This window comes from Tupaia chinensis, unplaced genomic scaffold (genome assembly GCF_000334495.1).
Source record: "Tupaia chinensis unplaced genomic scaffold, TupChi_1.0 Scaffold000140_1, whole genome shotgun sequence".
Taxonomy (NCBI): domain Eukaryota; kingdom Metazoa; phylum Chordata; class Mammalia; order Scandentia; family Tupaiidae; genus Tupaia; species Tupaia belangeri.
This window is the reverse complement of record NW_006159610.1, coordinates 1,257,670-1,284,244: the sequence shown is the minus strand read 5'-3', so window position 1 is coordinate 1,284,244 and position 26,575 is coordinate 1,257,670. Positions and strand designations below refer to the sequence as shown.

At 38.7% G+C, this 26,575-nt stretch overlaps 1 protein-coding gene across 1 annotated transcript in view; it reads right to left on the bottom strand.

Moving 5' to 3' along the window:
* EXOC4 (exocyst complex component 4) overlaps nucleotides 1-26,575 on the bottom strand; it is a 923,760-nt gene that overhangs the window by 647,987 nt on the left and 249,198 nt on the right. The window contains exons 8-9 of the mRNA XM_006144991.1: nucleotides 15,500-15,645; nucleotides 10,999-11,087 (exon numbers count right to left, since the gene is read on the bottom strand). Of these exons, the coding sequence (XP_006145053.1) occupies nucleotides 10,999-11,087; nucleotides 15,500-15,645 (235 nt within the window). The remainder of the gene's footprint in view (nucleotides 1-10,998; nucleotides 11,088-15,499; nucleotides 15,646-26,575) is intronic.

Here is a 26,575-nt window from a genome sequence, read left to right as displayed (position 1 = left end):
AAAACTCAGTACATGATTACATTTAGCTTTTGCTTGAGTATAATGATGACTTTATTTTTCCATTGGTACACCATTGGTTCTTATTCAATCTTGATCTTTTAATTGTTCAGATGAACAAAGGCCAAATACATCCACAATAGCTTTGGTGTACTCTCTATGGTCTCTTGTTCCTGAAAGTAGCAAATTATAATGAGCAGAGATGGGTATATACAAACTGAGTTCTTTAATTAATGGAAAAATTATATTTCACTCATGCACTGAAACTGTCATTATGAGAGAACAGCCTGTACCCTCACACTTACTGGGTCCAGTGCCTGAAATGCCTGCCCTGTCTTTCTTTATCGGGGTTTTCTTCGTCTTTTAAAACTGAGCTTAAACTCTTATGACAGCTCCCTCTGCCTGTCCCATCAGTTGTATACACACCCTAGTTACACACATATGTATGTGTATATATAACTCCATCACAGAGCATATCACATCGCAGTGATCACTTGTGCACATGTTGAATTAATTAGGATATCAGTAGGGTGGTGTGTAACAGAATTGAAACGCTAGGGATTTAAAACACCGTTTATTCCAGGGCTAGTAGGTGGTGTCATGGTTAAGGTGCTAGACTCCCACATGGCTGACCACAGTTCAAGTCCTAGACCCTGTGGCTTAAAAATCACTTGCCAGGCGCATATGCGTGCATGCCCAAAATCCTGAGAGGGTAATGGAAGAGGAGATGGGATTGCAGTATCGTTATCTCCTTCTGGAAGGTAATTTCTCATTTTCCCTGTCTCTCTCTAGTGAGTGCAGGTGCCCGGGGGGGGGGGGGGGGGGGGGCGAAACTAAAACAAACAAAACACAGTTTATTCCCCTTTCATATAGAAGTCTGAGATGGTGTGTTGGCTCTGGTCCAGGAAGTCATCAGAGGTGGGACACTGCACAGACCCAAGCTCCTTCTCTGGTTGCGCTACCTTCCCTACAATGCTGCATCATCTACAGATCTGCAAAGGCTCATCACCGCATTTCATTCATATTCATGCATTCACTCACAGGCTAGGCTGGGAGAGAAGAGCCTGTTCCTCCCCTTTTAGAGCATGACCTATTTTTAGTCATATCCCATTGGCCAGAATTAAATTACATGCCCATGGCTAACTGCAAGGAAAATTTAGAAGCGTTAATGTTTGGGGTGGCCATGTGCCTAACTAGAAGTCAAGGGCTTTCTTAATAGGAAGGAAAGAGAGCAAATACTGGTGGGTAAGTACCAGGCTCAGTGACACATTTATGATCCCATCTTTTTCTTTTGTCCTTCAAAAACAAAACCTGGTTCTGCTCACTATATCCTCAGGGCCTAGTGAAGTGTCCAGCACAAGGAAGCACACAGTAAACCTGTACAGGATCAATAAATAAACAGAAAGCCCTAGAAATATAAGACATGAAAATAGAAAACTGCTGACTCCGATTAACCCTAGATGTGTGACATCCTAGGTGGAACACGAAGAGAGAAAGGAAGAGGTAAGTAAAGAGGAGACTATCCTGACCCCAAAGCGGTCTTCTCCTGAACTAGTTGAAAGATAGTTCACAATTTTACCATGGGTTTGGAATAAATCAGTAGGAAGGCTTTTTTTTTTTTTTTTAAATTTTGTTTTGTCTTTTTTTTTTTTTTTTTTCGTATAGGGTACGTGTGCTTGCCAGAAAGAGACAGAGAGACAGGAGGAGATGAAAAGGGAAAGTGAAAAGTCACTCCCCGGGGGGGATGGCCACACTGCAACCCGTTCTACTCCATTTTGGGGATTTGGGGCATGCATGCACACACGCCCGGTGTGATTGCCAAGTCGCAGGATCTGGGAATGAAACCTGAGTCAACCATGTGGGATTCAGCACCTTACTCACTTTGCCATCTGGTGGCCTGGGTTAGAATTTTGTTTTTGTTTTTGTTTTTACAAAACATGCTTATATATCATCAGCTGGTTTTGTGTGATTAAAAAGCCAAGTGTCATAAGAGCTAAGCTCTTAGGTTTTACTACATAATGGGTTTGCAATGGCTATTTTGCACCCTAAAGATCCATTTTCTCATGAATTCCAAGTTCTTTCACTTGGTTGAGCAACTAGTGGTTTGTCCCCTTGGGAAAGAAGATAATGTATAAATGAGAATTATTCAGAAAATAAATCCATCTTGTATCAATGAAACCCATGACTGAGCAGCACTTTATTTATGTACTTACTTACTTACTTGTAATTTATGTTAGACATGGTTTTGCTATGTTGAGATCCTCCTGTCTTGGTCTCCTGAGTAGCTGACATTACTAGTGTGTGTTAGCTACCATGCCTGGCTTTTCATGGTGGGAACATCAGCCTTCCATGTGGTCTCAGCCTGCCAAAGAGCAGTGTCCCAACACACACTACCCCAGCTGGTCCTGAAGGACATTTTTCATTAAAATAAATTTCTGTATCACATAGATAAAAGCTAAGAGATAGAGTACCCAGTAACAAATTTAGCATAAAAATATTTTCATTTCAATATGGTTTGAAATAATGCAGTAGTCTGTTTATGACTAAGAAAAGTATATTTATTACCTACTACCCCTTGGGAAGAGATTTTTAAAAATTAGCATTTATAAAAATGTTATTATATTAAAATTTTATGATAGGATAAGCCTTACATATAAAGTAAGTTAAAGTCATCCTTTAAAAAAAAAAAAAAATATATATATATACACACACACAAATAAAATGGGAATCAACTTTTACATACTACTTTAGAGGATTAAAGAGAAGTATGAAAACGTAAAGTTATGTGAAATAATTATATGTAATTTTTAGGAGGAAAAATGTACTTTTGTTCATGTTCCCTGCACATTGCACAATTACTAACACGGTCATTAAGCAAAACTTAAAAGGCTGAACACGATTTTCTAATAATATTTCAGGGTATAAAGCTTTATACTAACTTCTTTAATGCTGTGGAACAAATGTATGGTATGAGTATAAAAATGTATATTAAACAACATACTTTATTTCAGCCAAAATATTCCTGAAAATGTGTATTTAAATGAAATTTTGCTTTAAATTCTCCATTATAGAACAGCTTCCTATTTAAGAAACTCTTATAGATCCTTTTATAGAAAGATAATCAACCCATGATTAAGTCATCTTAAACATTATCTTACCTTAAGGCAAGACACCTCCAAAAAGATTAATTACATACAATATCATTAAGTATTCAGAACCCCAGTCACCAATGACCCATTAAAAGAAAAACTCAGAATATTCAGGTCAGGTCAGTAGAAGAGCCCAGTTTTCCCTGATGCCAGTACTTCCATATTTACTATGTAAGGCAAATCCTCTTAGAGTAGTCAATTCTCAAGTGGTTGGAGCTTTACAGAATATTTTAATGTCAGGGCTATAGAAACGCCACTCATTAAACTAATGGGAATAAAAATGGCACTCTAAAGGTAATATCATTGAGTACAAACAGAAGTACTAAGTAGCCCCAAGACAGAAAAGAAACTGTAATCAAAACTGAAAACACATTTCCACTTGAATTAATGGCAATTAATATACTGTACACATTCCCGAATTTTATTATCCTTAAAAATGAGAGAAGACAAATCACAGAACCCCTACTCTGTTTACTGCACCAAGTTTCTGAGGTATTTAGGCTTGCACTTAGAAATAAAGAGGCCTTAAGGATACAGCCTTCCTGCATCACACTTGCTTCATCAAGCCACACATCACTGGTGTGTACCAATGAACGCACATCACTGGTATATACCAATATAGAATGCTCTTAGTACACTCTAGATCAAGCAAAGTGTAAGAAATTAACAAGCAAACAAAACATGAATATATTAAGAAAATTATTATGAGGACAATTTTTTTCAAATATTGTGATAAGGAATTCTAGGATGGCATCCTCACCAAAAGAGAGAGGATGCCAAAAGAGGTCAGGAAGTAATAATGAACTTTGGGCCGAGACAAAGACATGGCGGTCATCTGCTCCTAGGTATTACATAAGGCTCTACAAGATCCACTGGGGAGTCTAAAGAAATCCTAAGACTAACAAAGGAGACATTCCAACAGGCTCTTGAGACAACTCAGAAAGAACATGAGGAGGAGAGAAGGAAAATAGGTGCTGAAAGAACAAGTAAGATAAAAGCAGAGGGGCCGGCAGGTGGCATGGTGGTTAAGGCACTGGACTCCCACATGGCAGACCAGGGTTTAAGTCCTGGACCTGGCAGCTTGCTTTCCCTCTTTTCCTCTCTCTCTCTTTCTCTCTCTCTCTCTCTGTCATTCTGTGGTCAAATTAAAAGAAATAATGATAATGAATAAAATTTTAAAAAGTAAATATCTTGAAAAAAAAAAAAAGATAAATGCAGAAGAGCAGGTACTAACACTGCCAAGATGGAGGCAATTAGTGATCTTGAAAAAAGCCAATTCTGGAGACCAGCAGATGGCATAATGGTTATGTCACTGGACTCCCACATAGTCGACCATAGTTTGAGTCTCAGATCCTGTGGCTTAAAACTCATGCTAGGCACATGTGCGTGCATGCCCAAAATCTCGAGGGGAGAATGGAGAAGACATTGCGGGGTAGCCATCCCCTCGGAGGGATAATTTCTCACTTTCTTTCTCTCTGTCTCTCTGGCAAGTGCACATGCCCTGTAGCAAAAATCTTTCTCTAAAAAAAGAAAAAAGTCTGTACCACAGTCGAGGAGAAAATGAGAGGTCAGGTAGATGACCATTATTCATTCTACAATACTAATGTTTTAAAGTACTGTTTAAATTTAAGTCAACAAACTTATTCTATTTTTCCTGAGTTTTAATACCTAACTTATTAGTCACAATATCCCTCTAAATAGTCAGGCCTAATAACAGCTCTGTTTTTCATATGAGAAAACCTAGGCACAGTGGAATCCATTAACTAATGAGCTTATTTTAGTCATGAATGGCAGTATTTTAATTTTTTAACCCTTACAAGATAATGTGTTCATCCATCATCTTAGTCTCCTGAAGAATTCCACATTAAGTTTGTTAAGCTATATTGAAGCTAAATGTGCACTAAAACAAGTATCTTTCTTCATCTACAACACTGTCTGAACAGTACAATGAGGCAACGGAGAGACTCAGAACAACAGGAAGTCACTGATTAACATAGACACATATACAAGTTAGATTCCCACCTGTTATCCCGCTCACTTTGAAATGGCACCCCCACCTCCTCAGCCCAATTGCCAACAGCAGACTATATAATGAACCATCTGTACCATGCCAGTCAGAGCCAATTGAGATAGGTTGATAATACCAAAGAAATCTCATCTTTTTCAGTCTTTTCTCCCCTGTGCGTTGTTACACTGAGTAACATTAATTGCATGATAAATTGAAAATGTTGGCAGGAACTTAACTTTTCTAAAAATCTGAGCTTTTTAATGTTACTTTGATGGCCTTTCTGGTGGATTTCGTGGCTGCTTCCCTGCAACAGAAGGAAAAGTTGACCCTCTGAACCAAACCACTGGGAAGCGAAGCCTGCAGCTATGTAGCATTAAACAGAAGAGACAAAAATCCTCCAGCCTCTTATGATTTGACTGAACTATTCAATTATGCCTTTTCAAGGATAAGCGAAAATGCAGATTTCACTGTGGTCCTTGGGCCAGTCAGATTGATGGGATAACTGAAAAGGGATGATCATTTTTAATGGAACATAGGAGTGATTTTTTCCCTTTTCCTGCGCTGAAATTTTAAAATCATTCATCAGAAAACTTTTGCTCCTGAATGAAACACTATCAAACTTTTATAAAAATCAGTCAGCCAATCCAGTCTCTCATCAAGCATGTAATATGTCAGCTCGCCTAAATTATTTTTAATGGCTACTATAAACATGATGGGTTTGCTAACTACATTTTTCTCCAGATAACTCCTCCTATCCACTGAACAGTAAGTACAATAGACTTGTACGTGAAAGCCTCATATTTCAACTAGCTTTCTTTTTATTTTGCCAGAGGGTATGTGGAGGGAGAGACAGAGAGACAGAGACAGAGTGAAAGTGAGGTGAGTACCCCAACCCCGCAATGGGGGAATGGTCATATCCCAATCCCTTATCCTCCATCTCTCCTTTCTTTCAGGATTTTGGGCATGCACACACCCGCATTTGGCATGTTTTCAAGCCACTGGTTCTAGGACTCAAACCACACACACAGTTATTTCCGGCCTCCTCCATCACCATACACAGACTGGCCCTCAACTAACATTCTGAAAGATGGGAGAGTTCCTGGTTAGGTTATAGTGATTCCTCTATTAACTATCCTCACAGGAGAAAATGTATCTGTAATTTGGTTGGACTTTTTAAAGAGTTTATTTAATTTTTATTTTTTATTTACTTTTTTTTTTTAGAGAGAGAGATTTTTGCTATAGGGTGTGTGGGCTTGCCAGAGAGACAGAAAGTGAGAAATCATTCCCCATGGGGGATGGCCACACAGCAATCCTTTCTCCATTCTCCCTTTGGGATTTTGGGCATGCATGAATATACAAGAGTCTGGTATAAGTTCCAAGCTGCTGAGTCCTAGACTCGAACCATGGTTGGCCATGTGGCAGTCCTGTGCCTTAACCACTATGTCACCTGCTAGCACAGAAGTTTTCTTTTTTGTTTCTGCTATTAAGTGAGGAAAAAAGAGAGAGAGAGTAAGAGACAAAGAAAGCCAGAGACAAAGAGAAAGGACCCACAAGAGGGTCTTGATGCTGTGACCTTCACCCAGCTCCACCTAACCCTACAGCATGGGAATGTGCTCTAGTGTACTCAGATAGGACTCTAGACATGAACCCAGAACCTTCTCACATAGGGCAGCCTCACAGTGTGACATACTTTACCAGCTGGCCACCCATTGGATTTAAAAATGCGGGACCAGCAGTTAGCGTAATGACTATGTTGCTGGCCTCCCATAGTCGACTGCAGTTCGAGTCCCAGACCCGGTGGCTTAAAACTCACACCAGGCGCAGGTATGTGCATGCCCAAGATCGCAAGAGGAGAATGGAGGAGAAGGGATTGCGGTGTGACCATCCCCTCTGGGGGGTGATTTCTCACTTTCTGTCTCTCTGTCTCTCTGTGTCTGTCTGGCGAGCGCATGCACCCTATAGCAAAAAAACCTCTCCAAAACAAAAAATGCTTTAAAGAGCCAGCAAGTTGCAATCTGGTTAAGTCATTGGACTTCCCTTGACTAACTGTGGTTTTAATTCAGGACCTGACAGCCTGAAAATCACACCAGGCTCATGTGAGTGCATGCCCAAAATCCCAAGTGGAAAATAGAGGAGAAGGGATAGCAGCATAGCCATTTTCCCCAGGAGGCAATTTCTCACTTTCTCTATCTGGTGAACATATGTACCCTATGGCAAAAATTTTAATAAACATTTTTTTAAGTTTTAAAATTACATATATCAGTTTTTTCCTAAGCCAACAGTCCAAAGGCAACATTTGTATATAATTAATCTTACGTGTAACTGCAGAGAACAAAAACCTGTGTGGTATCTACTTCTTAAACTTAAAAACTAAAGGAAACCTATGAAGCTAATCATGGTCATCAGCTCCATCTCCTTTGAGGGTCCTACCTACCTCTCACTGGCAATCTCTCTAACCTACTTTAGACCTTAACTGTCCTCATTCATAATGTCACTGAGTCAGCAAATATTTCTCAAACATTTACTATACCAAGCACTACGCACAGCATAGGAATAAAACAGTATTTCTCTCATGGAGATGATAGTTTTGAGTCAAACAAGTGAGCATTGCTCCACCACATACTATGGAAAATGCTCAGAAATAGAATCCTGGGGATGTGTGAGAAGCACGCAGCATGGACCACATCCTGAGTATGTAAGACTGTGGAAAGTAGGGGCGAGAAGGACCAGCGGGAACCTCATCAAAAGGGACGGTGAAATTTCACTTAGAACGTGGTAGAATTTAGCTATCTGGAGAAGACAGAAAGGAAGAAATGAACGTGTGTGAAAGCTCTGAAGTCGCACTACTAGACACAAGGATACAAGAGAAGGATGGCGTAGCATCCATTGTATGCCAGATGCTCTTAAACACTGTCCTAGCTTACTTTCGTGACTTCCTAGGTTAGATACTTCTTTTTATCCCCATTTAGAGAAAAGAAAGAAGGGACAGCCCAAGTAGGTTGCCCAAGGTCATGAAGTTAGTGATGGGAGGTAGATTTTTAAATGTAGGTGATCTGGTGCCAGAACTCCCTCCTCTCACGGACACACTATACTGTCTAACAGGAAATCACAAGCCAGTGAGGGTGGGGGGGCAAGGTGGGAGGATGGACAAAAAGTCATTCATATGCCCACAGCATAGAGTACTCACCATTCTAACTGTCTAACAAAAAAAAAAGAAAGAAATTAGAACTGGCTATCAATCACTTGCCCTTGTTGCCTAACTATGCTTGAATCCAAGAGAGTGACAAGTTGTACTGCTGTCCCACTGACTATGTGCTCTACGTTTTCATCCTGAGGTTCAGATGAAAGGCTTCACTGCAGGGCGGTGTGCTTGTATAGGGGCAATGGTGTCTAGATACCCTGCGCTTTCTGCTCATTTTTGCTATGAACCTCAAACTACTCTAAAAAATTAAGTTTGTTAACTTTTTAAAAATGAAATGATCAAGATTCGACCTTAAAAAAAAAAAAGGGCTTTGTCATCATGAAAAGAATTTAGCATACTAGAAGATAGGTGGAAAGAAATTATGAAGGCAAATTTAAGCTATTTTTTAAGCCAGTGCTGAAAAGAAATTTAAATGAAAGACAATTGAGTATGGAAAGTACTTGAGCCCTAGATAACCTGCCTTGCCCCTGAGCAGCAGTTAAGTACAACCCTAACTCCTGCAAGAACCTGTGCTACAATCACTTCCTTCCACACTTCGCAGACCCCCCCTGACTCTCCTGGGAGGTTGCTGCCTGCTAGAGCCTTATCACCCTCCTCCTTCTCCTCATGTCTGACCACAGCGTGGGTCATTCTGTCATCTGTTCCAGTTCCTATTATTCTCTGTACTGCTGTACATCAAGACTCCGAGACACACATGGCATCTCATCACACACACAATGATTTAAGTAGACAGTGCCCAGCAGGACTGCTGCACTTCGAATGCCTCCACTGACACTCGGGTTGAAATTTAATCCTCATTTTGAGGTATTAAGGGAGTGGAGACTCAATCTGACTTTGGTGAGGCCTTTGGAAGGCAGTTAGGATGGGGCCGCTATGGATAGTATTGGTGGCTTTATTTGAAGAGGGAGAGGCCAGAGTTGATGTACACATTCTTGCCCCCCCCCACCACCATGTGATATCCTATGTCCCCTTGGAATTCTGCAGAGTTTTCACCAGCAAAGAAGTCCTGTCCAGAAGTGGCTCTAGACACTGGGCCTCCAGATCCAGGAGCTAAATGGTATTTAGTTACAGCAATAGAAAATGGACTAAGACAAGAATCTCTGGAAAATCTATAGGTTACTAGATCAACAATGAGGGTGAAAACAAAAATGACCAGGCACCACTCTAAATCCAGAAAGGCTGACTCGCTACTTCATTGTGCTTTGATATAGAACCGATGAGTCTTAACAACTAAGTATCTCATAGTGTAGGCTTGCCATGACAAAATGCTCCAAGGGCCTCCAATATATAAAAGACAATAAAGATGTGCAAATCCAGCCCTTATAATTTAAATAATAACTCCCTCCGCTTAACTCCTCTAGCAATTGTAGGTGTATCACCTTCTTAGTTATTAATATTTACTTCCTGATATTGGTTACTGATGTGTGAGTGTGTGTGTGTGCGCACACGTGTGCACACATTCATACCTATAAGGCTTCATTTTATATTTATTTGTACCAAAGTTCCATCACTTTCAGTACCTAAGATGTCTTAGACTTAGCAGTTCCTCATAAATCTTTCTTAATCGATGTCATTTTCAATAATTAGCATCTTCTTGTCACAAAAGAAAATACTGTTAGGCTGATTTTTAATATTACTTTATATTTTAAAAAATATTTTTATCTTTTTCTTTCTTTTTTTTTTTTTTTTTGGAGAGGTTTTTGCTAGAGGTTTTGTGCACACCAAAAAGACAGGGAAACAGAAAGCGAGAAATCACTCCCCACGGGGGATAGCCATACCACAATCCCTTCTCCTCCATTCTCTTCTCAGGATCTTGGGCACGCACGCACACACGCCCAGCGTGCGTTTAAGCCACTGGGTCCAGGACTCAAACCGTGGTCGACTACGTAAGAGTCCAGCAACATAGCCATTAGGCCAACTGTTGGTCCCAAGACATTTATTTTATTTTATTTATTATTATTATTTTAATTTGCTATAGAGCACATGTGCGTATCAGAGAGAGAAAGTGAGAAAGCAAGCGACCAGGTCCAGGACTCAAACTATGGTCAGCCAGGTGGGAGACCAGCACCTCAACCACCATGCCATCTGCTGGCCCCCTATTTATATTTTTAAAACATTCTCTTCTGCAGAGCACAACTCTTGAGTAACCACGTGCGGGTATCAAATACCCTGTGTACCAAAGTTATGCTGATTAGACCATACTGTTTACAAACATCCTTCTTCCCTTTAAATAAGGACAGAGGTTGCATATGTCCATTTGCAAACCTCAGGTAGTCCTACCATATTCCAGAAAGTATCAAAAACAATAATTCAAAGTGACAGTGGCAGCCACACAAGACTGGCATTCTCTCAGACTGCAACTGCACTCGTGTCTGCTATTTAAGCAACAAGAGCCTGGTCTCATCTTTTTGCTTTGATTTCCCACTTGATAGTAGCAGGTCCATAAATCCTATGGCCATAGTGATAGTTTTAGCTGCTTGGCAGCAGATGTTGGGAAATGACAGAAGAAACATATTAGCAAGTCGTTACATTTTTATTATCTGGGAAGAATCCTGTGAATGCAAACTCCAGACTCACATACCATAAACGCTTTGGCTCTTCCTTCTGAATATTAATTTTTCCATAGAAGTTCAATCACCCACCTTGAAGTTCTCCGCTCCGACTGTAGAGCTCTCTCCTCTGTTCTCGCAAATAGGCACTCATACTGATGGCATGAGAGGACGACTCGAACCTGCAATGACCCACAGGGGAAACGAACACTTAGGTGGCAACTAAGCGTGTGGAGGGCAGCTATGTATCCTCCTCTGGTCTGTGTGATGCTCGCTGATGTCCCACCGTCAAGATATTTCACCATACCATGACAGGGCTGGGGACAGCTGCCCAGACCTTGATTGATGAGCACTATTCCTGGCTAGCGCTCGTCTACAACAATTTTTGGATCTTGTGCTTACTCTGCATTTCAAATGGTACAACCCTTATCTGCCCAACTTCCCTTTGTCTTCAGACCACCATTATTCTTTTTTTTTTCCTAAAAAATTATTTTACTTAACTTTATTTATTTATTTTAATTTGACCAAGAAAAATACACACATATACACAAAGAGAGTAAGGGATAGGTAAAGTGAGAAAGCAAGCCACCAGGTCCAGGACTCAAACCACGTCAGCTATATGGGAGTCTAGCGCCCCTAATCATCATGCCACCTGCTGGCCCCAAGACCACCATTTTTCTTTGCCAAAATTCATCCACACACCACAATAGCAGCATCTTACAAAGTCATTTTAATCATGCTATCATCCAGCTCAACGCCATCATCCTGCCAGCTGCCACCAGAGACATACTAACTCTGAGGCAGAGTTCTTTTTTACCTTTCTTTTCTTTAAGAGAGATTTTTGCTATAGGGCACATACACTTGCTGGAGAGACAGAGAGACAGAAAGTGAGAAATTATCCCACGGGGAGATGGCCACTCCATAATACCTTCTCCTCCATTCTCCCCTCGGGATTTTGGGCAAGCATGCACATGCGCCTGGTGAGAGTTTTAAGTACTGGGTCTGGGACTCAAAAAGTGGTCAACTACATGGGAGTCCAGTGATGTAACCATTAAACCATCTGCTGGTCCCACCTTTCTAACTCTCCCAGTTAGTGGACCAAAGGGCCTGCTAGAATTGCTTTCGAATACCACACCACAGAAGCAAGGCATGTCTGCTCTCTCCCTAAATGTCTTTGAAAATAGCATCATTTCTAAATGGCTGCTAGTTACTGACCTGCTGCCCACACATAAAATACTCACAAAAATACCAAGCTGAAAATGTTTGTTCACACCTACCCAGGAACTGTTTCAGAGTTCAGAAACATGGGGGATAGTCTCATGATAAAGAATAGTCCCTGAAAGCTAAGATAATGAAGACAAAAAAGAAAAAGAAAAAAAATAAAGCAATCTTAAGGGACATGCACAGATAAGGAGAGGGAAAAAAAAAAAAAAAACAGGCCAAATCATGACTACACCAACCATTAGAGCCTTTGATGTGCTACGAAAATCGATTTCAAACCTGAGACTTTCAAAGGCAGAGCAGGCTGAAAGGAGGAATCCTATGAATTAGTGCCACTCGGGGGTAAACAGCAGCGTAAGAAAGAGCAACGGTGATAATGGGATAGGTTTCTGGTAACAAGGAAGGAACACCATCATTTTCTTAATTATGCCTTCTTTATCCATTCCTTGACAAGGAAGATGAATATCGGCCTGTGAGGGAAACACTTGGGTGACTTGATCCTCTCTCTGCACCCTGCTAAGAACTAAGAGGGTACTAAGAGCCATAAGAAGGCAAAGTGTGCACTACTTCAAAAGTGCCACCTGCCAGTCAAGTGCAGAAAAGAAGCCACTGACCTCCAAAAAGCATGCTGACAGCTATTGATCAGAGATGGCAAGGGAAAAAAATAAACTCTTGAGCAAAGATGGTGAGGCGCGGGTTGTACAATGGGAGAGAACTTAAACACACTTAATTAACCTTGGCTAGAGGCAATTAACAAGGGCAATAAAGTCCTTCACAGATGTGATAAAAACAGATTACGGCTTGCCAAAATCTTAATCCTTTATGGCTGGATGTATCTCTGCTATTCAGAAATTCTTTTTTAAATCTTTCCAACAAGTCACAGAGTGATACAATTTTACAATAAAAGAGGCTCTAGAGATTATTCAGTCTCGCTTCTTTATTTTATGGTCAGACACTCAGGGCTGCTAAAACAGGAGACTTGTTCAGGCAAACATGTCTCGCACACCATAGGCCAAGACTAGAAACCAGCAAATTGGTAAAAACGGCCTAATTCTGGATCAGTAATGAGCTTTTATTACCTAGGAATAACAAGAGAGTAACAATTATTTACATTAATTTCTTTATTTCCAGCAATTTATATGTACTTTTTTTCAATTCCACAACCTTAGAAGTGATGGCTAAATGTTTGAAAACATGTATGTGGTCTGAGCTTGGAACTTAGGGATGATGGTTGAGAGCATAAAATCTAAGAACACTGAAGCCTGATGTCTGCAATAAATCTAGATTTAGAATGTTACTTGAGCTAGAATTTTTTTTTTTAAAGGAGCATAAAAAGGAATGGGGGAACAAAAGGAAGAAAGGGCCCGGTTAGGCAGCAGCTAGGGCGGTCTTCGTGGCCTCTGTCAACCACCTTTTTTCTTCCACTATCTTCCCAGTTTAGTGGCATAGCTTGGATTCTACCCACGCCAGTAGTTTCCACACCTCACCTTTATTCAGCCCTGTGATGAAGAAAAGTGCCTTCCATGGGACTAGCAGTTAGCGTAATGGCTACATGGCAGGACTCCCATGAAGTCAACTGCGATTCGCGTCCCAGACCCAGTGGCTTAAAATTCACACAGGGCGCGTGTGCATGCGTGCCCAAGATCCCGAGAGGAGAATGGAGGTAAAGGAATTGCGGCATGGCCATCCCCCCAGGGGGTGATTTCTCGCTTTCTTCTGTCTCTCTGTCTCTCTCTGTCTGTCTGGCGAGCCCACGTGCCCTATAGAAAAAAAACCTCTTCAAAAAAAAAAAAAAGAAAAGAAAAGAAAAGAAAAGTGCCCTCCTCTCCAGCTGGATATCAAGCAGCAAAGACGAACCTGCCTGGTTTAAGGCAACCACCAGGCGTGCTTCCCCCTTGACAGCAGCTAGTTTACGGAATTGGGTATAAAACCCAACCCTAGAACATGAGGGGACTTTGTAGGGGGTCTGTATCCCTGGCAGAAAGATTAATAACTGAATAATTAACAATTAATTATTCACTTGAAAAGATCTGAAATGGTATAGCCACTCTGAAAGTTAATTTTCAGTGTCTTACAAAGCTAAGCAGTCTCACCTACAATCCAGCAATCTCACTTTTAGATATTTACCCAAATGAGCTGAAAACGTACATTCAGACAAAAACATGCCCATGAGGCATTCAATAAACAGAATGGATTTCATTTCAGGTAGGGACATGCTAAATCTTCATCCCGTTAGACCACAAGATAAATGAACTGCTGAAACTTTCCTTAATTATTAAGAACATATGAATCTAAGACAAAACAAATCTCCAAAGTCAATGAATAAAAGGCACTAGAGCTTCAGCTACCGAAAAAGAATGACTTCAAAACAGTAGGGTGGTAGTTATGCCATCATTTAACGTGCTTATATTTCAGGATACAACTTCTTAAATAGCCAGTAAATACCCTTGGAAAGAACATGCAGGCCAGAGTTAGAATGCCAATATTTAAATCCCGCTTCTACCACTTGTTAGCTGTGTCACCTTATATAAATTACTTGAGTTCTCTTGTGCCTCAATTTTTTTATGTGTACAAGAAGGTTAAAAACAGAGCCCCTACCTGTAAGGTTGTTTTAATGACTAAATGAGCTAATTCATGACAGTGATTATTTTAGCACTTAGTAAAGACTGTAAATGTTAGCCATGACAGCTGCTGCTGAAATTTGGCATAATCCAAATTAAGTTATCAACATGTTTCACTAAGATTATTTTGAGGTTCTCACCCAGTACAGTGCCTGGTACCTAGGAGTACTCATTCAAGTGTACCTGTTATTATCATTAATGTTGATATTAATAATGTCATTAACTATTAGCTGTTACCAAGAGATATATACTTTGGACACTTGGTCTGATGGAGTTAACTGAAATTGTAATAAAAAAAAAAGAATTTCCAGATTGTTCTTGTATTAAACATGTAATTACAGAAAGCCCAATATAGCTTAGCTGGGGAGATTTTTATAACTTTATTAACAAAGGTTGTCTCTTAGCACTTGGGGCTTTTTCAAGATTGATACATTTCATTTCCTTTCATTTCATATAAAATTCCCCAGAAACAAAAGAGGGGTTTCATTTCCCTTAATTTTATATAAAAGTCTCTAGAAATAAGTTACAGAAATTTTCATTAGGAGTTCTAGACTGTCCAGGAACCATATCCAAAATAGGCATTTCATCTTACTAAAAACAAAAATAAACAAAAGTGAATATATATTCATTTCCTATGAATTATTTTAAATCAACTTTAGCTAGAGAAAGTAACAACTGTCAATAGAGCAGTCGTCCTACGTGGATCTAACAATTCCTGACACCTGCTATCTTTCCAGCAGAGTGATACTTACTTGAAAAGAGAGTTTTTGGGCCTTTGAGGTTTCTTCTTGGCAAAAAAGGCTGCAAACTCTCGTCCAGTACTGGCATAGCTTAGTTGGGTTGATGGTTCAGAAGCCGTACGAGTATTCTTCATATCCAAGTACTCAGTCAACAGCATCTGCACAATCAAACAGTTAAATACACACATTTTTAATGTGCTATTAAGAAAAACAATTTTAAATCCATGCAAGCCTAATTCTAAAACCTTCTCTTTGATGTCCAAAAGTATGTTAACCTGGTTATTCATTTTCTAGTTGGAGAACTGAGAAAACATTCATGACAGCCAAAAAGTCAACTAGTTTTTTGTTTTTGTTTTGTTTTGTTTTGTTTTGATACCTACACCTGGAAAGCAGGGTGTGGTGGGCATTTAAACGTAAAGAGAAAGGGAACATTTTTACTGAGTGCTTACCACGTGCTAGGTACCGTGCTGAGTAAATTCATCAATATCCCGTCATCCAAACTTACTCCTCGTAATTCTGAACTACGGCAGCATTGGTAACAATGGCATACTGGTAAGCAGACTAAAGGCTCGTGTGGCTGCAGGCAAGGGGCAAATCCACTCGCTCATATAATCTCATTTATAGCACAAAATTTTCTTGGTGAATTCTCAGGTTATAAATAAGGAAATGCAGCTTAGAGAGGTCCAAGAGCTGCAAAGTGGACCTACTGGCCTGACTCTCACGTCTGTGCCCTTCAGGGCATGGAGAATCACATGGTAACTCCAGCACACCTTCCAGGTATGGAAAGAAAGCCCACAGGAAGCTGAGAAGTCTTGACTTGTAAAGAACTTCCAAGGCCATGGCTCACCTTGAGTGCTTTAAGGCAAGAAAAACAACTGGTTTTTTTGATCAGCTACGGTCAACAGGCCTGGCTTAGAAAAATCCATCCACTTTAGAGCCCCTGGGTTCAGGACCTATACTATCTCTAAGATCAGTAGTATAAAAATGTCCCACTATTGTGGAAGAAAACTATCAGATTTGGAACGTAAGTCACCAGAGAAACTCCTAAGAATATCTACACTGAGTCTAAAGCATTTTAACCCGTGTCTATAATTACTCACCACATTTAAAATTTAAGATACCTAAGTGGTGTAGTGTATAAACAGGCAAGGAAAACTACCCTATGAGTTACGTAAAAGCTTTCCAGACACTCAGGATCCTATATAGCTATTCATTCCGTTATTCACTCAGTGAAGGTTTGAAAAACAAATTAAGGGTCGGTTGGTAGCATGCTAGTTAAGGTAGCTGGGTCTCACATGGCTGACTGCAAAGTTTAAGTCCTAGACCCAGGGGCTTGGGAGAAAAAAAAAAAAAAAAAAAAAAAACAGGCACGTGTGTATGTGTGCCCAGAATCCTAAAGGGAGGAAGAAATAGAGAAAGGATTCTGGCCAAACCACCCCCATGAAGGGTTGCTTCCTCTCTATGTCTCTCGGTTTCTCTTTCTCTCTCCAGTGAGCATATTCACCCTCTGATGTTTTTTTTTTTTTAATTAAGCATTATCATCAACGCTGTGAACATCATGGGGCCCCAAATTTTAAACAATTATGTCTCTATCATAAGCAGACATGCATTACTCACTATGTACAAAATAATAGAAAATTTTCAAAGAGTACATTTTACTTGAACATCGAATCTGTGAGGTCTGAGCTCCTATCTACATTTTGAAGATGTCAAAACAGAACTGATAGTATTAAGAAATTAGCCTAAGGTCTTGGTATTATAAAATAGAGGCCAGAGTCTCAACCAGTTTGAAATGACTCCCAAGCCTATGCTCTTCACCATGACATTTTACCCCTAAGAGCACACCGACTGCCTGTAAGAATGAGCCTGTAGGTGGCAGTAAATGTACTTTATTTCATTTTCTGTATAATAGCGATTGCCCTGGGAAGGTAGTAAAACATGTTAATGGACTGGTCAATGGCTTTTTAATTTATTTATAAAACCACTAGGATATCATTCAGCATGCTGATGAATTAATATAGTGACAAAAACTATCTATGTTAACACATCCCCCAAACTATCAAACAGAATATTAAGTTGTATCTCTACTTTATGAACACCACAACTGAGGAACTCAATGACGCTGCAGACCTAGCACTGCTGCTACTAAGATTTTTGGCAATTTGTGATTTTTTTTAATAAACCAAAAAAGAATTTCAAGTTGATATAACATAAGAAGTTGTCCACAAATACATGGTTTCACTAAAGTGCTGGTCTTAACAAAGATCTGACATGTTTCCACCAAAGCATGAAGTTACAGTAAACCAAATAATTCTTTTGAGTTACTACACCTAGAATTCTATAACTGGCCTTGTACAAAATACTGACTGATCAGGGCCTAACTAACCAGCATCTTCGAAACCCAGGTATTTTCAGATCACTAATCTTTTCTCCTCAGCAATAAAGCCCCCTTAATTACCACTGGCTTTTCCCTTTCTAACACACATACAATTTCTACATTCTCAGCAAAAATCCTTGCTTTGGTATCTTTGGCCTCTTTTGTTGTTAGGTTCCAACCCTCAAACAGTGGCTTCCACTTTTAGTCTTTTCTTTACTATAAAGCAATTTATTCCTGATTCTTCTCCCAAGCTCCAGTCAGTCGCACATCTGCGACTGCGTGCTTGACACAGTCATATATTTAACTGATAAAGTTAACTTCTTTAATACCTAAATAATTGTCCTCCCCTCCTTTTTTTACTTTTGGTAGTTTCTTATTTTCACTTGTCTCCATAGTTAAAACTTCAGAACCATCTCTTGATATATCTATCCCCTTACCCTTTGAATCTAGAAAGGAGTTAATGAATGCATTAATGACTCTCAGCTCTGTTACCTTATGCCTTCCTGTCCACTCTGAGAGCCACCAACTTAGTTCAATTCATGTAGTATTAGTGTTCCTCACTTAACATTCTGCCTCTCATCTTTTACTCTTCCAGTCCTTCCCATACACCATCAGCAGACTGAGTCCTATAACACTGCTGCTATCTTCAGAAGGCTACTCATTACACCGTATTTTAGGTCATCTGAAAAGTCATGCTGTATTTTTCTATGTTTTTCTATGCAAAAATGCATTATGACTTTCTTGATAACCCAGTACAATAATCTGACCTCAGTATGCACTTCCAATCATCCTATCTTTCCCCTTCACATGATCCCAACACTCCAAACAAAATCATCTATTTAAGTCTTCCCTGAATATACCTGAGCCTTCTCATTTCTGCAATGCCTAATCTAGATTACCCTCTCTTCTAAATAAATCCCAATAAATAGTTGGGATTTAATAATAGTTCTAATAATAGTTCCTAAAACACCCATTTTCCACATCATTTATAAGTATTCAGCAAAAACTGCCCGATACTATTAGTCCCTACTGAATGAAAGCACCTAACCATCCCATATGTATGATCCTTAAAACACTGTCTTTTAAAAAAAATCTATTTATTCCATGAGTGAAACAGAGGGAGAACAAAGAGAAACAGAGGTACGATACCACCAACAGAGTCCTGATGCCAGGATCCATCCCCAGCCTCAGCCAGCCTGCATCCCAGCACACATGCTCCCAGCATGCTCAGGCAGTCACTGGATGTGAGGCTGCCTTACCAGTCAGTCTTTAATACTGTACCACTGTCCAACCTCAAAGCATTATTTTTCTTTACTTCTACCACAGAACCACCCAACATATAAACAAATTTTAAAAAACAGGAAGCCACTGAATTAAAACAACGTATGTGATAAGGGGTCTTAATGTTATTATATGCAGATTAGTATGAAAAGTAGAATGAGCCCCAAAAATTAATCCTCACTACAAAAATTTATAATACAAGATAAATTTTTTTAAAAAGATCATTGTCATTTTAATTATAGGCTTTATGATATTTGCTTGTTTCATTGTGTTGGTCTCTTTTTCCTAGTAACACCACCAGCTGAAGAACACCACTTTGAAAGGGTAAAGCTTTTGGACCAGCAGATAGCAAGGGAAGTTAAGGTGCTGGATCCCACATGAGCAGCTGGGTATTTCATGGCCCAGACCTAGCAGCTTGAAAATCATGCTGGGTGCGTGGGCATGTGGACCCAAAATCCTGAGAGGAGACTGGAGGAGAAGGGACTGTAGAGTGGCCATCATTCTAAGGGGGAGGGATATCTGACTTTCTCCCTTCTCTCTCTAGTTAGAGTGCGCATGCCTTATAGCAAAGAAACAAAAAACAAAACAAAACAAAGAACACCTGATGGCACAGTGATTAAATTATTGGATTCCCACATAGTCAAATACAGTTCGAGTCCCAGACACAGTGGCTTAAAACTCACGCCAGGCACATGTGTGTGTGCCCAAAATCCCAAGAGGAGAATGGAGAAGAAGGGACTGCAGCGTGGCCAAATCCCCGGCAGGGGGGATAGTGATTTCTTATTTTCTGTCTCTCTGGCAAGTGCACAAGTCCTACAACAAAAATCTCTCTTAAAAAAAAAAAAAAAAAAACAAAAACAAAAATAAAAAGGATAAAGTTTTATTTTGAACCCTAATTACAACAAGTACATTTTCAAATATCTCAAAAACCAAAAATCTTCTATTACTAAACTGCTTGAAATTTGTTTGAATTAGACTATGTCTTTTACTACAAAGTACTGACACAAATATAAGATACTTCATATTAAAATACAGCTACATAATATCTTAATGACTCTACATTATTGTGTATAATATATTACATCTTCCAAATTGTGTATAAACATTCTAAGCACACAACTATAGTTTAAATTTCCATTTTTACCTGGAAAAGTCATACAAGATTGGAATTCTGGAGCAAAGAATAGTCTATATGATATCAAATACATCCTGTCCACAGAAAACCCATATATAATACTCCCACATTCTTGCCAGCTCTAAATTGCTTCATACCTCAGGCATTAATTTCTTTTCTTTTCTTCTTTTTTGCACCTTAACCATTACACAACCTGCTGACCTTTCATTTCCTTTCCCTTTTTTATTGGAGAGGTTTTTGCTAGAGGGTATGTGCACTTGCCAGAAAGACAGAGAGAGACAGAGAGACAGAAAGTGAGAAATCATGCCCCAGGGGGGATGGCCACACCACAATCCCTTCTCCTCCTTTCTCCTCTCGGAATCTTGGGCACGCATGCACATGCGCCCGGCGTGAGTTTAAGCCACCAAGGGCCAGGACTTGAACTGCAGTCGACTACATGGGAGTCCAGCAATGTGGCCATTATGCTAACTGCTGGTCCCTTCCTTTCCATTCTTTAAATTTTAAATTTATTTGTTTATATTCATTCGCTGTTCATCATTACAGTATACAGAATGAGATCTTCCATCCAGAATACACTGTATATTGGCTCAATCAAGGATATTACCATACATGCTATTGTCAACAAATAATTTTCCATTTATTTCTTATATATTTTGCTTCCCCCCACCCCCGGCCTTGATTCCCTGCCTCTCACCCTCTGCCGTTTCTCACCCTCCTCCCACACTGTCTCTGGTATCTAAAGTTGCTTTCCATGCCTTTTATTTTTTGTTCACATTTTATTGATTCACTAAGATCCTAATCTAAGTATTTTCAATAGCAAGCACAGCTGATATATACATATCTATGAATACATGTCTCACTTTTACCATGAACCTCCGCAAGTAGAATGAACATACTATAAAGTAGCATCTAGCTAGAGTTGTATAGCTTCCTGTACTCATTAAATACATATATTTTAAAGGCATTTTTTAATTTCAAGAAAAAGTTTTAGTTTTAATAGATCAAATTCAAAAAATGTTAAGAAAAATTTGCTTAATATTTAAAGCCAGGAAAAAAGGTTAGGATTCAGTTCAAACATTAGGTAGATGAACCTATCAACAGTTAAGAGGAGACAAAAACCCTTAAATATGGAAATCAAAGTATCAAAGAAAATTAGTAATGTTTTAGTCAAAAAACATAAAATTCTATTTTACCAGTTCAGTCTCATGTAATTAATCACTCTTCTACTGAATTTGCAGTGCTACTGTGGTCTGATCTTTCCATTTAAATTCTGGAAGTTAACAGTCAACTCTGAAGTTTTCCCTACGATTAGGCTGGCTATTTTCTTGGTTATTTTTGGTACTCTTATTTCTGTGTGTCAGACTTCAGTTTTCCTGGCACAGTACTCCCTTAAGCACTTCTTGGATGGCTGGTCTGGTGTTGATCAATTATTTCAGGTTTTGTTTATCTGAAAATGCTTTTGTCTTATCTTAAGGATAATCTGGTCAGATATAATATTCTTGGTTGAGATTGTTTTTCAGTTAACACTATGAATATATTTTCCCATTCTTTCCTTGCTTGTATTGTTTCTGATGAGAGGTCTGATGTTAGCCTGATGGGGATATCCTTTCAAAGTAACTTGTTGTTTCTCTCTTGCCAATTTTAGTATCTTGTCTCTGTCTGTAGTTTTGGTCAATCTGACTATGATGTGCCTTGGAGAAGATCTTCTCAAGTTGAGTCTACGCGGGGTCATTTGTACTGCCTTCAGTCTGGACATTTGAATGCCTCTCTAGGTTTAGAAAGTTTTCTTCCAGTATTTCATGGGATAGATTATCAAAACCCTTATTAGTTTCTTCACCTTCTGGGATTATCCAGACGTTTGGGCATTTATTGGTATCTAATTACTCATATGTCATTCTCATTTTTGGGGGGGTTATTTTCTCAGCCTTTTTGGTGAATTTTTCTAGATCAGAGGTTCTATCTTCTACAACTGAGATTCGATCTTCTGCATGGTCTAATCTGCTTTTAATACTTTCAAAGGAGGTTTTGATTTCCTTTATTATAGCCTTCATCTCTAACAATTCCATTAGATTCTTTTTTATGGTATGTATTTCCTCTTTCGGATTGTGCAAGAACTTCCTCACCTCCTGGAACTCATCTTTCTCCTGCATCTTCTGGAGTTCACTGTCTCTCTTCTCTTGCATCTGTTAACTTTGTCATTGTGAATATTTTAAATTCTTTATCTGACATTTCCATGAGTTCCCTTGTATTGTCTGTAGAGGATAAGGAGTTATTCTTTTCCCTTTGGGGAGAGATATTTTCTTGGCTTCTCATATTTCTTGTACCTTTGCAGTGGTTTTTGGTCATCTGAAGGATTATGTTTTTTCCTAGTTTTTGTCATTAAATCTGAGAATTCATAAGCAGGTAGGAGGAGGTGATCTGCAATCTTTAAGTAGTACCATTTTTCTCTATTTGTACAGCAGATTCTATGGAAACTGAGGATTACTCTGACCCTGGCTAGATCTGAGGGACAAGAGGGTAAAGTCTGGGCAGAAGGTCTTCAGCTGTCTTAGTCCCTGAAAGAGACCACTCAGAACTCCCCTTTCCTTTCAATTTTTAAGTACCAGAAATTGCTAGCTCCTGTTGATCAAAAGTTCAAAATAAAAAGTCAAGGTTTATGGGTGTACCAAGTTTAACTTAAAGGTATTACTGTGTAAAACGGAAGACAAGAAACATGAAAACACAGTTGGAAAACACCTGAAAATCTATATATCCCAATGATCTCTTGATTCACTTTATTTTGTGAGTACTTGGTATGTTAGATGGTTCTGTGGTCAACGCAAAGATGTATAAAGTTTTAAAGAACACACACTTCAGGGTGGTTATTGGCATCTCTTTTGCTATATTCAATTAGCATGGCTAAAATGCTAATCAGAAATCCCATGGTATATAAAGTAGGGCCAATATTTTGAGATTTATAACTTGCTTTAACATTGATAACACCATTCTGAATGAATTCCTCATTTAGCATTTAATCTTTATTTAACATTGCCTGTGGCTGCTTGTGGTTGCAAATGCAAAGTTTTCTAAAAATAAATATGTGATTTATAAACTTAGGATTAATATAGCCCTGTCTTCGGCTTCTCTATTTATCCGAGAAGCTAGTTACTTAGACATCAAGGTCCTTCAAGATGCATGATGTAGTACATCCCTGTGAGGTAACTTTCCACTTAATAAACCCCCTATTTATCTAAGAACTGCTCCCTACCCACAATGTAGGCAATGGCAAATATATTCCAACTTATCAACTATAGCTGAAATGTCTACCAGGTAGACAATCAAACACCAGTTAGCCAATCAGACTATCCTCCCCAGTAATGTATTGAGGGATCCAGTCTTTCCTGGATATAAATGAAGAGACGTAAATTCTTTGGGGTGATCACCTTTTACATAGTGAAGAAAAAAATCAAAGAAAGTCAATCTGCAGTGAGAAGAATAAAGAATGAACTAGATGACCAGTGGAAGAAACATGAGATCCACAATGAAGAGATTTAAGGGTTGCAATGGAAGTTTTCCATAGTTTTAAGTCTCAAATCTAGTTGTTGATAAGATCTTAAATTTTTTACCCTTTGATTCCATATAAATCTCTATAGCCTTCAAAAGATTTTGCTTTTTTTCCCTGATACCTAGAATAGGTTTTAGTTCCTTCCCTAAGATATCTATGGATAGCTGAATATATGCTAATATGCATCTCATGACATTTATATCACAATTTCTGTTTTTGCAAAATAATCGTATCTCATGAAAATGGGAGTAGTGGTTTGCACAGATTTCAATATATTATAAGTCCAAATCACCTGACTATTAGCTTCATATATTCAATTTTTTATCGTAAGGCCAGATTGCACTTGTCCTTGATGAATCTGAGGATTAGATTACTGCTTATAACAGAAGTAATAACAAAGTGAAAAAAAGTCACCTTGAACTCCCAAAATTAATTAAGATTTAACTACTCTTGGGCAACATTTTGAGTATGTTGATATTAACACTACAATTTTCAATATTGGTTTTTTTGGGGGGGATAGGGACTCACTCTGTCATGATCTTCCTGCCCCAGTGTCCCAGCTGAGGTCAGACACCACCATACCTGACCTTTAAGTTGGACAAGGAATCAAACCTAGGCCTCCCATGTGGTCAAAGCCTGCAGAGCAGTAGTGCCTTAGCAGAGTATGCTACCACAGGCAAGCAAATAAATTCCTCTTTTAAAAAGTGGATGCCCAAGATTTTGTGTTCCAGGTATAACAAGGCATTTTTCATTAAACTAATACTCATGTTAATTATAAAATCCAAAAACACATATGTATTTAAAAATAAGCATTTGTAGTCCCTGGATAGTTACCAAATTAGGCAGAAACTGGTAGCTATGATCCCTGGTAAAATAATAGGAACACAGGAGGTAAGAGTCCCTTGGCTCAAAAAAGTTCCCATATGATGTTAGCTTAAGGTTTTCACAGATGTCATTTATTAGATTTAGAAACATCACTTTAAAAAATTAAAGGGGCTAGCAGGTGGCATAGTGGTTGAGGCACTGAAGTCCCACATTGCTAACCGCAGTCTGAGTCCCAGACCTGGCAGCTTGCTACCTCACTTTCTCTCTCTCTCTCTCTCTCTGGTCAAATTAAAGAAAAATAATAAATAAAATTAATTAAAAAGGATTCTTAAAAAATAAAAAAAGTTACCAGTGGTGGTCAAGTACTTTTCTGTACACATTGAGATGATTGGTCCTTCATTCTACTAGTATATCACATTAATTGATTTTTAATAAATCCCAATAATCGAAGTATATAATGTAGTTTATATTTTGATAGATCTAATTTCTTTTCTTTTTTTTTTTTGAGAGGTTTTTCACTATAGGGTGTGTGCGCTCGCCAGACAGACCGAGAGAGACAGGGCGACAGAAAGCGAGAAATCACCCCCCCCCCAGAGGGGATGGCCACGCCGCAATCCCTTCTCCTCCATACTCCTCTCGGGATCTTGGGCATGCACGCACACACGCCCAGCGTGGGTTTTAAGCCACCGGGTCCGGGATGCGAACCACGATCGACTACGTGGGAGTCCAGCGACATAGCCATTACGCTAACTTCTGGTTCCCTAGATCTAATTTCTTAATATTCTGTTCAAGAGCATTCCATCTGTGTTCATGAGGGATGTTGTTTTATAGTTTCTTGTGATAATTTTGGCTTTGTTATTAGGGTAATATTGGCCTAAAAGAATGTGTGAAAAGTATCCCTCATCTCTATTTTCTAAAAGAGTTTACAAAAGATTATTATTAGTTCATCTTAAAATGTTTGATCAAAATTGTGTGGCTTATGTATGTGTAGGAAAGCTTATAATTCACTACTTTATTTGTTACAGGACAAATCAGATTTTCTGTTTCTTCTTGAGTTAGCTTAGGCATTTTGTGTCTTTCTTGGAATGTGTCCATTTCATCCAAGTTACCTAATTGGCATAAAGCTGTCCATAATATTTCCTTATAATCCTTCCAATTTTTGTACAGCCTGTAGTGATGTCTCCTCTTTCATTGCTTTTTATATTATTTCTTGTGATTTTTGTTTTTCAGTTGCTCAGTTTAGTTAGAGATTACTCAACTTTTAATTTTTTCAGAGAATCAATCTTTGGTTTTATTATTTTTCCACTGTTGTAATTTTTATTTCATTGACCTTTACTTTAACTTTTGTTATTTTCTAAATTTTGCTTACTTCAGGTTTGAGATTTTTCTCTTTTTTCTAGCTCTTGAAGGTAGACATAAGATTGAGGTCTTCTTCTTTCACTCAAGGTGTTTTTAGAAGTTTGTTGTTTCATTTCCAAATATTCAGAAAGTTCCAAAGTTTCTTTTTGTTGCTTATTTAATTGTGTTAGGGTTAAAGAACAGACTTTGTATGATTTAAATCCTTTTAAATACATTGAGACTTCCTTTATGGTCTAACACATGGTCTCTCATTGAAAGTATTTTATGTTATCTTAAAGTAATCTGTATTTGGATAGTATTAGATAAAGTGTTTCCCATATATCAGTTTAAATGATGGTGGTTCATAGTGTCCAAGTTTTCTGTGCTTTCTAACTGTTTTATTAATTATTGAAAAAGAAAGCACTGAAATTCCTCAACTACAATGATTGAAATTTCGACTTCTCCTTTCAATTGTTAGGTATTCCTCCATATATTTTGGACCCCATACTATTCTCACGGTTTGTTGTTATTATTATACTTTCATTCCTAGAAAATGGAAGACAAATAAAAGGAATCATTCTAGGGAAA